Raw genomic sequence first — 14,735 nt, 5'->3', positions numbered from 1 at the left:
ATGAGCTGTCTTCCAGGTTCATGTATATCTGCTTAGGTTTATTTTCATAAGATATATGCAGGCATTAATCACGTTTTTAGTGGTGTTCACCAAAGCTGAAGAGATAAAATGGTTTTTACAAGCTCTTAAGATATTGGGCAGAGGAGGACTGGAGTGATAGTGAAGCATTTAGGGCACTTGCCTTGCATTCAGTCAAGCCGGGATCAATCCTCAGAATTCCATGTTTCCCCGAGCACCACCAGGAGTGATTCCTGAATGCAGAGCCAGGAGTAACCCCTGAGCATTACTGGGTGTGACCCTAAAACTAAAAAACAAAGATATTGAGTTAGATACCCTGGGTCTGGGATCAGCATATTTCCACAGAACTTGCATCATTTATTTCAGCTGCTGCTCCATTGGTAACTTATCTTATTTGTACTTCAAAGGTGCCAAGTATTCAAACCTGCTGACTGGTATCCACTTCGGAGCATCGCATAAGCCAAGATGCTTCAGTATCCATTCAGTGACAGTCTTTATTACAATTGCTGCCTCAGGGCTGGGAAGCATGTGTAAGAGCTTGTCCTTGGAGGAGGAATGCAGTTCCAAGCATGTTAAGTAAAACTTTGTTTGAAAGAAAAATAGTAAAAATCATACTAAATGTCCATCTTCAGGGGAGTGGGCACCTAAATGCCTTCATTGTTTTCTTTAGGTCAGGGCTGCTGGAGTGAGTAGAAGATGTGTTGTGTGCATTGGAGAAGCTCATTTATAAAATAAACCTATTTACCAAATCCAAGTCTCAAAAGGCCCCACTGTCTCTTTCCTTTATCTTCTCTTCATTTTCATAGAGTCTTTCCTCATTCTCACTGTTTCAGATCAGATATATTAATTCTTTTCCCAGGAAAAGTCTGGTCCCTGTGACCAAATGACCAAAATGTGAAAACTTTATCTGGCCTCAGACACTCTGTAGATGGAACCCCATCTCACATTCAATCCTGGGGTCATATAATAATGGGATCTTTTGCAGACAAGTTTTGTATGGAGAAGGAGGATGAAATAATTAAGAAGACCAGAGGAAGACCCAGAAGGACAACCAAACCAAACGTACCCTGTGTGTTTGTGTGTAAGGGCATGTATGCTCACATGGATATGCTTTTTCATATATGTATGTGTATGTTTTGGTGTGTATTTGTATGAAAAACATTTTATAGAATAGTGTAACAAATAACACTGGCTTTTTTGCTTGATCATAGCTGTTAATGTCCCAAGAGACCTCCAGGGACTAGGCTTGGTAAATCAGTATGTTCTGCATGACGATGAACAAACAGTACCGTGACTCTGGGTTATTATGTTTCTTTTGGAACTGGATTCAACATTCACAGGAGGAGATGTTTTTTAAAAGTCAAAATTCAAAGAGTTATGATACTCAGACTCTGATTCATAATGACCTCCAACAACAAAATAGCAGTGTCATACAGGAAAATGAGAAAGGATCCCAGGGATACAGACTGTGGCTAAGATGTGGTCATTCACTGTTGCTCTCACTTCTCTCCACTAACATTTCCCTCCAGTACAAAATTATTTTTGCCATTTGAACTAAGTATTCCCCCTAATTCCACCAGATACTACCAGAATTCCTTGCTTCCCTTTGCAGCAAACTCCTTTTAAGATTTCTCTATATTTAGACTTCTCCCTTCCCATTCTCCCTTAAATCTTATCTAAAATAGGGTAACATCCAATCTACCATTGAATATGCTCTTTTCAAGTCAGTTGGGACCCTTGAATTGCTGAATCAAATGATGCATTCTCATTTGTTCTTTTATTCACCTGGCTCTGGTTCATCTCTGGCTCTCCCATGTTAAACTTTGTTTCCATGACTCTCAGTACACTCAGCTCTCCTTCTATTGCTACTAGTGACAACTTTGCAGTCCCTTCAGCTGGTTCCTGTTATCTTCTTTTCCTCTTAATCACTTTATACCACAGACCCCTGTACATGATCTGCTCTTCTTTTTGCATACTCACTCCTTGTCAGTTATGCACAATCTTGTGACTTTGTAAAGCTATTTGTATATAACAAGCACAGCATTTCAGCCAGATTTCTTATGTGTTTATTTGTCTATACTGCTGCCTACTTAACTCGCATAGATGTCTAGGAGATATCTTAATTCATAATGCCCAGAACTGAGTTGCTGATCTCCTCTCCCACCTAAAAAGCTTGTTCCAACTAAGGTACTAGCTAAATGTTTTGATAGCAATTTCATTCTACTGGCTGCTAAGGCAAATACTTGGTTCATATCTAATGCTCCACAACTAGACTATCAGAAGTTATAATAGTTCAGCTTCATAATATATCCAGAAACTAAAAAGCTTTCCTCATATCTACTACTACTAGGATGACTCAAAGTACTATCATCACATCAGTGAGATAGTGAGATAGTACAGTGGGTAAAGTGCTTGCTTTTCATGAGTCAACCTCTGTTCAATTCACAGAACCACGAATGGTTTTCTGAGACCTGAATAAGCCCTGAACACAGCCAGTTGTAGTCCTCAAACAAAAAAGAAAAGCAAAAAACCTCGAGCAATAGCTTTCTACTTGGACTCCTTGCTCCAATCCTTGCCCGTTTCAATCTATTATCAAAAGAGTGGGTGATCAACATGAACATTTTCTGTCAGATCTTCATATGTGCTACTCCTTGACCCTTCAATATGTCTATACTCATATTTTCTACATTTCACTCTAAACAAGGTTCTGATATTTTAATATGGCCTACTAAGCCCTAAACCATGTAAGATTACTGCATAATAACTATTAATTACTCTGGCATTACCTTTACTCTATTTCCTTTTTAAAAAATTTTTTATTATTTATTTTACTTTTTATTGAATCACCATAAGATATAGTTACAAAGCTTTCATGATTGAGTTTCAGTCATAAAATGATACAACACCCATCCCTCCACCAGTGTACATTCTACACCATCAATGAACCCAGTAGCCCTCTCACCTCCCATCCCCCCACCCCGACCCATCGCTATGGCAGGTCATTCCCTTTTGCTCTCTCTTTCTTTAGGGTGTTGTGGTTTTCAATAGAGGTATTGAGTGGTCATCGTGTTCAGTCTATAGTCTACTTTCAGCGTGCATATCGCATCCAGAGCAAGTCCTCCCAACACCCTTTACTTGGTGTTCCCTTCTCTATCTGAGCTGCGTTTCCCCCAGCATGTGCTGCTGGCTTCCAAGCCATGGAGAAGACCTCCTGGTACTTATCTCAACTATTCTTGGGTGTTTATCTCCCATTCTTTTACTTTATATTCCCCAGATGAGTGCAGTCTATGCCTGTCTCTCTCTTTCTGACTCATTTCATTTAGCATGGTACTTTCCATGTAGAACCACTTGTTTGCAAATTTCATGACTTCATCCTTTCTAACTGCTGCGCAAAAAATGGGCTTAGATCTCGACTTAACACCATGCACAAAATTCAGATCAAAATGGATTAAAGACCTCAACATCAGACCAGAATCCATAGGATACATTGAAGACAAGGTTGGCAAAACCCTCCACAATATTGAGGCTAAAGGTTTCTTCAAAAATGACATGCCACTGACCAACCAAGTGGAAACAGAGATAAAGAAATGGAACTTTCTTAAACTAAGAAACTTCTGCACCTCAAAAGATGCAGTGATCAAAATACAAAAACAATCTACGGAATGGGAAAGGATATTCACCCAATACTCATCCAATAAGGGGTTGATATCAAGGATATACAAAGCATTGGTTGAACTCCACGAGAAGAAAACATCCAACCACATTAGAAAATGGGGTGACAAAATGAACAGAAACTTTCTCAAAGAAGAAATCTAAATGGCTAAAAGGCACATGAGAAAATACTCTACATCACTAATTATCAGGGAGATGCAGATCAAAACAACAATGAGATATCGTCTCACACCACAGAGGCTGGCCCACATCCAAAAGAACAGAAGCAACTGGTGTTGGCACGGATGTGGTGAAAAAGGGATCCTCCTTCACTGTTGGTGGGTATGCCGACTTGTTCAGCCCTTTTGGAAAACAGTATGGGTGATTCTCAAAAAATTAGAAATTGAGCTCCCATTTGACCCAGCAATACCATTCCTGGGAATAAATCCCGTAGAGGCAAAAAAGTATAGTCGAAATGACATCTGTACTTGTATGTTCATTGATGCACTGTTCACAATAGCCAAAATCTGGAAAAAAAATCCCGAGTGCCCAAGAACAGATGACTGGTTAAAGAAACTTTCGTACATCTCTCTACTTTTGTGCATTTTGATTTTCAATACAGATACTGAGAGACCATCATGTGTGGTTCTTTGCCTATTTTCAGCACAAATTTCCTCTATTTTCTTTTGCGCCCTCATGATAGACTCACCCAACTCACCATCCTTCCTTAAACCTATTTGGCACTCCTCAGCCATGAAGTCTTTGCACTGATTTATTGTTCCTTCTGCCTTAGCATGTACTTCCTCTTTGTATCAGCAAGACAAAAATTCTAATCTTCATTTCTTTGTCACATGTCACATTTCCAATTAGGACTAATCTGTCCCTAATCTACTACTGAGTGCAATAATCCCCAACCTCCTGGAATTTTCATTTCTTTGCTTTTTTTCCTTCTCTTTTATTCCCTTTCTTTATTTCTTTCCTCTTTCCCTCTTTCTGTCTCTCTCCTTGCATTTATCCTCTCTTTCTCTCTCACCTTCCATCCTCCCCTCATTAGCTGTCTCCCTCCCTCCCTCCCTCCCTCCCTCCCTCCCTCCCTCCCTCCCTCCCTTTCTCCCTTCCTTCCTTCTTTTTCTTTCTTCTTTCCTACCTTACTCCCTTATTTTTTCTTCCTTTTTTCCCCGAATGATCCCATTTCTAATGCATATACCTTACTACTGAGCTACACCCAGTGTCCTAACCTAACATTTTTCAGTCTACCTCAACTGTTTGCGAGTTTTCCAATGTTCCTTCTTTCATACAGATTACTTATAACTTTCTAACTTAGTGTGTAATTTTTTTAGTTAGAAAGATTACTGCAGAAGCTGAATAGATAGTACAGTAGGTAGGACACTTGCCTTTCATGCAGTTGACCCATGTTCAATCCTTGACATCACATATGGTCTCCTGAGCACCGCTCAGAATAATTCCTGAATGGCAGATCCAGGAGTAATTCCTGAGAATCACTGGGTGTGGCCCCAAAACCAAAATAAATAAATAAAATTGAAAGCTTACCAACATTTATTTTATTTTGTGCAAAATAGCTTGTGGTTTCTTCTTATGTATATCTCAGATCAGTGGAACCATGGCAGGCACAATGGGACCTTTGCAATTATGTACTGAAGGAGTTAATAAATATTTAGTTAAATACACCATTAAAATAATGTAGATCTTGTTATTTTGGGGATTTTGTAGACCAGGAATGAATCAAGGGTCTCCTCTCTCACAATTTTAGGAGAGATATTTGGCATTTCTCACATGTTCCACTTTTTACTGTAAAGTTTCAAAGGGTGTGGTCTGTCACAGGAGCTGAGGCAGAAGTTGACCTTTTTTCACTAGTTGTTTATGGACTGTACCTTCCCCACCGAATCACCCTCTATGACACTTTATTGCCTTTTGAATGGTGAGAAGCATTAGCTCAAGTCCTTTTCTTTCCAGAAGCTCGTATCCAAGTTCTGATCACTTTCATGTTATTTTCTTTTTATGGACTTGACTGAACTGGTCCATTTTCTTGCCCAAAGATCATCATACAAATTATAAAGAAATCATACTAATTCTTTGATATTTAGATGTTATGAACCTGAAACCTCAAGTAATATGTGTTTAGGTTTCAGTACATCCTCAGCCACCCATTCCCCCCACTGGCCTCACCACGCTTACCACCATTTCAAAACTGTTTTCTTCAGAAAACTGGAATTCTATGCTTCTGCTGAATGACTGAGACAGAGAAATCCTAAGAGCAGCAGTTAACTTGAGCCTAGGCAGATTCCATGTTTTTCACCATAGCCAATGTTGTCTCTGCATCTAACTGCTGAGACCATAGTTATAAACACTGGAACAAGGAAGAGCCTTATCAATTTGACCTATTGTAGGGACAGATACCCAGCGCCTGCTTCTCATAGGCTTTTTCCATTCTCTCTTCTAGATTTGAAACAATATTTGCAAGTAATGTTGGACAAAGATTGCTGTTTGGTTGGTTCCCTGTGAAATTAGCCAGGATTTGAAGATTGATGGAGTGTTTAGGGTGATAAAGTTTCTTGGAAATGTTTTATGATGAAGGAATACAGAATTGTGGTGGGAGAAAATACTTACACTGCTTGTAGTAATCCTTCAAGAATACCCATAGAGGGGCTGGAGCAATAGCGCAGCGAGTAGGGTGTTTGCCTTGCACGCAGTCAACCTGCGTTCAGTTCCCAGCATCCCATGTGGTTCCCCAAGCACCACCAGGAGTAATTCCTGAGTGCATGGGCCAGGAGTAACCCATGTGCATCGCCGGGCGTGACCCAAAAGAAAAAAAAGAATACCTATATATTAGGATTCCAACCATAAAAATAACAGGACATCTCAATCTAACCCCCAGATGGTTTAACAACTTTATTTTACAATACCTCCTCATATTATCCCAGAGTGCTCCTTCTCACTTTTATTCTGGGTTGTGATGAAGTTGGAATATAGAACACTTCGGATTGTTTTACCAGGAAGACATATGGATGGCTCACAGGCTTACGAAAAAGTGTTCATCATTCATAATTATAGAAATACAAATAAAATAACAATGATATTTCATCTCACATCTGTGAGAATGACATATATCAAAAAATCTGGAAAATATCTGGTATTGTCAGGGTTGTGGTGAGAAAGGAGCCCTCATCAAGGATTGGTGGGATGGTTGTCTGGTTCAGCCTCTATGGAAAGCATTATGGAGATTTAACAAAAAAATAGGACTAGAACTCCCATATGATCCAACAATGCCACTTCTTGGCATCTATCTTCCAAACACAAAAACACCAATTTGAAAAGATATATGCACACCTATGTTCATTGTTTGAACATATTACAATAGACAAGGTATGAAACCAACCCAAAGGCCTAACCGGGTTAAGAAAATGTGGTATAAATACACATTAGAATCCAATGCAGCTATAAGAAAGAACAAAATCATGCAACTTACAGCAGCATAGATCAAATTAGAGTATATCATGAAGTCAGAAGAAAGGAACAGATACAGAATGAACTCCTTCATATGTTGGACTTAAAACAGCAAAGTAGCAACAAAGGTGCAAAGGCAACATAATGGGAGAATTGATCCACACAATTGAACTGTGGGGGAGGAGGCTAGAGGGAATGATTTTGAAGTCCTTGGGGGAGTAAAATGGCTACATTGCTATTGGCATGGTATTGAAATTATGTCCATGACAAACCATAAATAGTATTATAAACCATAGAATCAAATAAGCATTTTAAAAATAAAAAATAAAATAAAGAAAAATCTGGAGTGTTCTAGGACCCAGAAACCCAATCTATTTCAGAGACATCTTAGTTACTAAAGCGGACATTTTTTTAACTTACTTTGTGAAAAGCCTGAATGAAAAGGGGAGAGCTTAATTAGCAGATTTACATGACTAGCCACTCCCAGCTTGTATCCCATCTGGAAACCTCACAAAACTAAAGAATTTATGTGAATACAGTAATAGTATCTTTTTATCATCACCTTCAAATGCCTCTTTTCTTGTCTCTCCTCTCTTAGCCTTGTCATTCATTTCACAGTCACTTGGAGGTTCCTCCACCTTAATTCAGCCTTTACTTATCAAATGAGTGGTAACTCTTGCGGTATCAATGTAGTGTGCTAGTGGGTAGGAGTGTTGGAAGACATGCTAAACTTTCAGGCCTAGGCAGGGAAAATGTCCACTGATTGCCTCCTTGCTGGAACAGAACATATCACCCAATTCATTGCATCATAATATGGAGCACCCTGCTGAGGCCCTCAGGAATCTGGCAATTTTTTACAATGCTGCTTAGGCCGTGCTCTTCTTTCAGTGGTATTATTAACTCTCTGACTGTATTAAGCTACTTGGCCTTTACTCATAAAATAGTCATTTTAGATACTATGTTCTTCACCGGAGTCAAATGATAATTCACAGAGGCTTTGGGAAACCACTATTTCTTTCTCTGAGGTAGCTGTCGCTTTCTATAAAAATGGATATGGGGTAGGTTGGTAATCTTACTGGCCAAACAAAGATTGTATGTGACAAGCCCTAGTACAGAGTAGGTCAATAAATTTTTGCTGAGGAGTCCTTTCGACTTCCTTACTGGCTGACTTTTGTGAATTCCTTTCTGTAAAAAAGGGAAGAATTTAAAATCAGTCTTATCCCCAAAAGGATTGGAGACAGCATTTGGATTATTGAGACTGTCCCAATGATTTAACACTTTTCTCTTGAAAACATCTGTAAGTAGAGATGAACTTCTGAGAGACATATTGGAAAAATGTTCTGGATTTGCAGGGAAAGGTCATGGGATCCTGTCTAGGACCTTTCATTTCCTATTCCTATGGCTATATACAGAAAAAAACATATTTTTCTTATGCATATATTTACATCTTGTGTACTTTTGGAGGTGATATTAACAAAGATGACTCCATCAGGGGCAGCAAACATACCTTTTGATTTTTTTTCAGCCCCTGCTCTGTCAAGCTTCCTGAAACATAGAAGACTCTTTGTAGTCTGCTAAATAAATGCTTTTACTGATTGCATGGAAAAGTCAGCAAGTCCCTGGGACTTGTCAGATTGTCAGTTGCTTGTTTACCCAAGCCACAGTGTTTTACCTAGCACACAGCTGGATGCTGGTTAAGACAGGCAGCAGAGTTTATTTGCATTCTTCACAGAAACGTAGTGTTTTTAAATTCTTGCAAAACATATGGATTTTTAAGGGACTTAAAGAAAAGACTGGCAGCAGAGAAAAAATACCCAGATCACATAGCAGCTCCAAGCACTGCAAGGTTAGGTAAGGCAACCTTCCTTGGTGCTTGCTCTTAGGGGACTTATTTCAAGAAGTTCTACAAATAAATATGGCAAGATGTGAGAGTGGCCCAGGGCATTTGGGGGGCATCTTACATGTTTTCTGTTTGTTTTGGGTGTTTCTTTGTTTGCTTGTACCTGCAATGAATGAGAATGACTTCCATATCTCCAGATTTGCTACAGCATGAAGTAGATGGTTCAGAAGTCCCTTGATTAAAATGTATGTGTTAAGACACTGATTTTCTTGGTACAGTGAAATAATAAAGTATTAAATTATGAAGAAGGGAAAGAAATTGATGCCAGATAACAGTACACTATGGATCACCTTCTCAGGTAATTCTATAAATTTCACTTGCCAGAAGAGAGTCAGAATGCTATTTCTTCCTCCACTGTCTTGTGGACACACACGCATATATACATACACATTTAAATGTTAGTCCTAACACACACCTTTTGGAGTGGGGTGACTCAGACTACACTTGGCAGTGTTCAGGGCTTATTCCTTGTTCTATGCTTGGGGAACACTGTTGACAGTGTTGGGGGCAGGATATGTAGTGTCAGGATAAAACTGAAATCAGCAGGGTGAAAGGTAATATACCTCGAGATACTACATCTTAACCCCTGTACTATCTCTCCCTTCCACACTTAAAAAATGTGCATCCTAACACAGGCATGCATGTGCATTTTTAAATGATTTGTTAGTACTAATAAACCACAATTTCTGTTAGAAGTGCCAGGTTATATTCAGGATGCCACAAACTTTTCTCTGTCTCATCCATAAAACTCTGCCATTTGAGAGATTTTAAAAATTTATTCCATGGTTATTTACTATATTCATTAAAATCAGATATAACTGCCACCCTTGAGGCTCTGCCCTGGTTACTTTTTCCATCCATTTATTCTAGCCACTTCCCTCTTAATATAACCTAAATGGCTTAGTGAAATATGTGTTTTTACCTTAATGTCTTCTGTCTTTATTTTCTCCCTATGTACTCCCTTCCTTATGTTTAATATTATTTTCAGGCCTCAGGTTGTCATCTCATGCAAGACTTTTCTGACTGTCACATCTTTGTACTTTTTGTATATTCCATAATGTCCTTTCTGCTACAAACAACCCTATCTCTCAAGCTCATTTAATTCTTTTCTACTTCCATTATAACCTATGATGTTTCCCTTCTCTTGGTCAATGTCTCCACTCTCAGTTAAGTATCAACAAAATATCTAATGTAAATATTTTCATGGTGTGTTTGAATATCCCTTTCAAGTATTCTGTGGTAATTTAAACATCTCTTTAGTCCTTTTTCTTGTTTTAACTCTCCCAAGAGAGATTACATGAAGGCTTTCTACATATTTATAACACTTCATTCTCATTCTCTATTACAGCATTTATCACACGGAAAATTTATATATTCATTTCTCCCATGTTATCTAGATAATTCTTTTGAATTGAGGGGTGTGTGATAGGTATTATCCCCAGAACCTGGATTTGTGCCTCAGCCATAACTAGTGGTTATTTATTGGTAAATTAGTTAAAAACATTATTTATTATTACCATTTTATTTTTTCTATATGCTTCAATAACTAATCCACATCACAGGAAATACATGTTCTTTACACAATAGCAGACAAAAGTTTTTCAGAAATGTTTGATATAAATCAAATATTTATAATATAATCAAATGTCTTTCCTTCTCTCACATATTCTGCTTAATTCAAACTTTCAATGTATAGACTATATTCTGTGACATAAGATATGTAGCAGATCACAAATTCTGATGTACATATTTAATTTCATAATGTTCACCACACTGTTATACTAAATTCCGTTACAAACAAAAATATCTTCTTAGATCAAATTTATACTGTTGTGACATTAATAGTGTACTAAAATTAATAAAGATTTACAGTAGCCAAAGAAAATGCTCTATTCCATTAGCACTGATCATAATTACCAAATACAATGCCCTTGATATACAACCCCCCCCACCCCGGACTTCCCAGTCATTTTCAACATAGGACTCATGATCTACTCCTTGGGTACCACAGATGCTCTTTCCAACCTCCCCTAAGGTTTTGACCCAGATTTCCCTAAGAGGTGGAGTAACCCCTAGCACCTGAATTGAGGATGGCTTCAACTTCTGCGTCATCATCCGAATCCCAGTCATAATTACATGGCCAGTCCCTGGAACACCGGTTACGAACTCTTGCCACAAAATGCATGACTTTCAGCTTGCTGGATTCCACGTGTGCTCTAGGTCCCCAGAAGAACTCATACTCCACGGGGCTGCTACGAGGCACTGGCTTATAAATCAGGTACCCTCTTCGCACAAACTCTTCTGTGACGACCTTCTTCGGATCTCCAAAGATGCTGTGCTGACGGCCAGGCTGCATCCCCAACTTCCCAAGCACTTTCCAGACCAGGGCCTCCTTGGCGCTGTTACCCATGATGAAGATCAGGGCCAATATGGACATCAGAAGACTCTTCTTGGTGCCTTGAAAATTGCTCCGGGCTACCGAGGGCTTTTGTGCTTGTGTAATGCTTGAGATCTCCAGGGTGCTGGGGGTTTCCTCTGGAGTGCCGGGGTCGTCTTCTGGGCTGCTCAGATCATCCTTAGGTGTGCTCGGGACCAGAGAGACAGTCGAAGGGATCTCAGAGATTTCTGAGGCCTGGATTTTGCGATTGTTGCGGTTCTCTTCTGCGGCCCTAGCATTACGGCGGCGCCTACTCTTCCGACCCCGCGGCATGCCTGCAGCTAGAAAGGTAGAGCCTGCAGCAATCAGAGAGAAGGATAACTCGAGCCTATGCAGAAAACAACTCTCTCTACCTTAAGAAAGTTTAGCCACTGAAGTCATCAACGTTAACAGTCTTTGCAGCAACAAAATAGATGTTCTTAAGGACAAATATCTCTCCCATGTAATCCGACAGCCCAAGCGGCAGGCACCCGTGAAAGCTTGGCAAAAATTGGCCCCGCCTCTCCTGCCACGCATTCACAAAACCACAAAAGGAAGTGGGCGTTTTTCCACCCAGACTTCCGTTGTCAGAGGTTGAAAGGGGCGGGTCCGGCAGGGGTGGGACTAGGGTAAGAATGACAGTCTGATTGGCAAAGGCAGGGAATGCAGACAGAAAATAAATCGCGAAGGAGTGCTGTATTTTTTTCAGTCCACTGAAGGCTGTGTGCCTATGAGTATGCGTGTGTGCCTGCATGTGTATGTGTTGAGAGAGGTAGAAAAACATCTGGTTTGATCTTCTATCCTGTCTTGTCTTACTTCATTTGTTCACTCCCTGGTTCTCACAGGAAATTATTGTGTACACCAGATAACTTGGTTATTACTAAAGTATGGATCAATGAAAGATGGGACTGCAAAATAGTGCAGTGTGCCAGAGGTGAAGAGCCTTTAAAATGTTATATATTGGAATAATTGAGGAGGGAACTATCTAGATCCGACTTGATTTTTCTACCTGTAACATTATTTTATTTTGCTATTTTATTTTTTATGTTTTATTGAGTTACGTGAATTACAGTTATTTATAAAATCTACTTGGATTTTTATTATTTTTGTTTTGTTTGTGGATCACATTTGTCTGTACTCAGGATTTACTCCTGGCTCTGCTCAGGGATCACTCTTGGTGGGGCTCAGGGAACCTTATGGGGTTCCAGAGGTTGAATCCAGGTCTGCTACATGCAAGGCAAGTGCCCCCCCCCCACCACCCCTCTCTCTTGTCTCCTAATTTGGGTTTCTATAGCTTCATAAAATGCAGACTATTGTCTAGCAGCTCAGTTTAGAAAGCAATTGGAATTGGAAGTAAGACTTTAGGAGCTTGCCATAGGAATGGAGAGGCATGGAATATAATGGTGATTTGATGAATTCCTGTTGACTTCAGGGTCGCTAGGCTCCAATCCACCTAGGCAGCCAATTTCTTTTGCTTCCTCCAATTGGGTAAAATGAAATTCAGAGGAAATTGAGTCTTATCTATTCTGGAATCTGCTTGTTTCCTGTGTCTGAAATATCTTTCTTCTCATTTCAACTAATTTTCATCTCCTTACAGTCTTCCTCCCTGACTTTTTTTTCCATTTGCCCAAAAGGGAAATGTGCCAATTTTAGCTTCGTTTGAAAGAGTTTAGAGCAAACATTCTTTAACTTTTTAATGTCACTGTCATGGTCCTCCTGCTGTTCATTGATTTGCTTGAGCGGGCCCAGTAACATCTCCATCATGAGACTTGTTGTTACTGTGTTTGGCATATCAAATACCTCATGGGGAACTTGCCAGGCTTTGCCGTGCGGGCGATATACTCTCGGTAGCTTGCGGGGCTCTTTGAGACAGGCGGAGGAATCGAACTTGGGTTGTCCATGTTGGCCGCTTGCAAAGCAAACGCCCTACCGCTGTGCTATCGCTCCAGCCCTTTAATGTCATATTTATTTATTATATCACACAAATTATTTCATCTCCAAATCTGTTTTGTCTATAATGCTGGGTTTAAGTACTAACCTCAGAAGGTTGTGAGAATTAAGTGAGATGAGAAGCGAAAAATACTTATCCCATGGGTAGCACAAAATTTTCCTCTCAGGTGTTTTAAGCAATATAAGAGAGGGGTATGAAATGAATATGAAAATATTTTGTTTGTGACTGCTCTTACCTGAAATTTTATACTTGTTTGACTGAAATAGAATAAATGTTTGTTTGAAAGACCCTCAATTTATAATCTTACTGTGGGAAGTGGCCCTATCTTTACCCTATCTAATAGCACTTGGTAAGGTGTGAAATAGGATATAAACACACTTAATGAAAAATTTTAGAATGGGTTAGTATGTCTTATTCTTTAAGCAGACTTGTCAGGTAAATTGCACTTAACATCTCCCAATAGTCTGTACATGTGTAGGAATGGAATGGTTGGTATAGAGGAAGAAGTATTTAGCACAGTTTGGAACATCAATATAGACCCAGTCCATATCACTTCTCACCCCTTTGACTCATAATTGACTTAAAACCATGTCCTCTGATTTGTCATCTAACAAAAGGATGCTTATTTCTTTGGTCTGGTCTGCCAGGGTTGCTGTGAGTCTCCCTGAAAGTACAATAGGCGTGCATCAGCTATACTGAATGAGAGAAAATTTCCCCTGTTCAATTTTTTCTCTAATTTGTTTGCTTTGCTGTTTGCGAATATCTGTGCTTAAAGGAACATAAAATCATTTTCATTCTTTAAAATGGCTTCTCCAGGGCTGGAGCGATAGCACAGCAGGTAGGGCATTCGCCTTGTGTGCAGCTGACCCGGGTTCGATCCCCAGCATCCCATATGGTCCCCTGAGCACCTCCAGGAGTAATTCCTGAGTGCATGAACCAGGAGTAACCCCTGTGCAATGCCGGGTGTGACCCGAAAAGCAAAATAAATAAGTAAATAAATAATAAAATGGTTTCTCCATTCTGATGAAATTTAATGTGAATGCAATCTGGTAAACTGATTATCTTTCAAATGTTTTCTGTCTATCTGAAATTTCTTTAACCACGAGCCTACTAAATCCTCTATTAGTAAGGCCTACATATAAACCAATCTGAGATTGTGCATGTTTATTGTTAGATTGTCTTCTGCACAATAAGTAACTGAGAAGTGGGTTGGAATTTGATGTCATTCCTTTATTTGAATGAATTTTTGTTTCACTTGACAAAGGTATGGTGGTTCTGCATAGCAACCTGGATATACTAGAGGTTGTACATAAACAGAGTACAGTCTCAGGCTG

At 39.5% G+C, this 14,735-nt stretch overlaps 1 protein-coding gene across 1 annotated transcript; it reads right to left on the bottom strand.

Annotated features, from left to right (window-relative positions):
• Positions 1 to 10,569: 10,569 nt before the first annotated feature.
• MAGEH1 (MAGE family member H1) lies at positions 10,570 to 11,943 on the bottom strand. The gene has a single exon (XM_056130112.1). The coding sequence runs from the start codon at positions 11,742 to 11,744 to the stop codon at positions 11,088 to 11,090; it is 657 nt and encodes a 218-aa protein (XP_055986087.1). The 5' UTR covers positions 11,745 to 11,943; the 3' UTR covers positions 10,570 to 11,087.
• Positions 11,944 to 14,735: the final 2,792 nt, after the last annotated feature.

The sequence above is a fragment of the Sorex fumeus genome, unplaced genomic scaffold, assembly GCF_029834395.1.
Source record: "Sorex fumeus unplaced genomic scaffold, SorFum_2.1 ptg000073l, whole genome shotgun sequence".
Classification (NCBI taxonomy): Eukaryota; Metazoa; Chordata; class Mammalia; order Eulipotyphla; family Soricidae; genus Sorex; species Sorex fumeus.
Note: the sequence above shows the minus strand (reverse complement) of the source record. Positions and strands in the feature narration are given on the sequence as shown.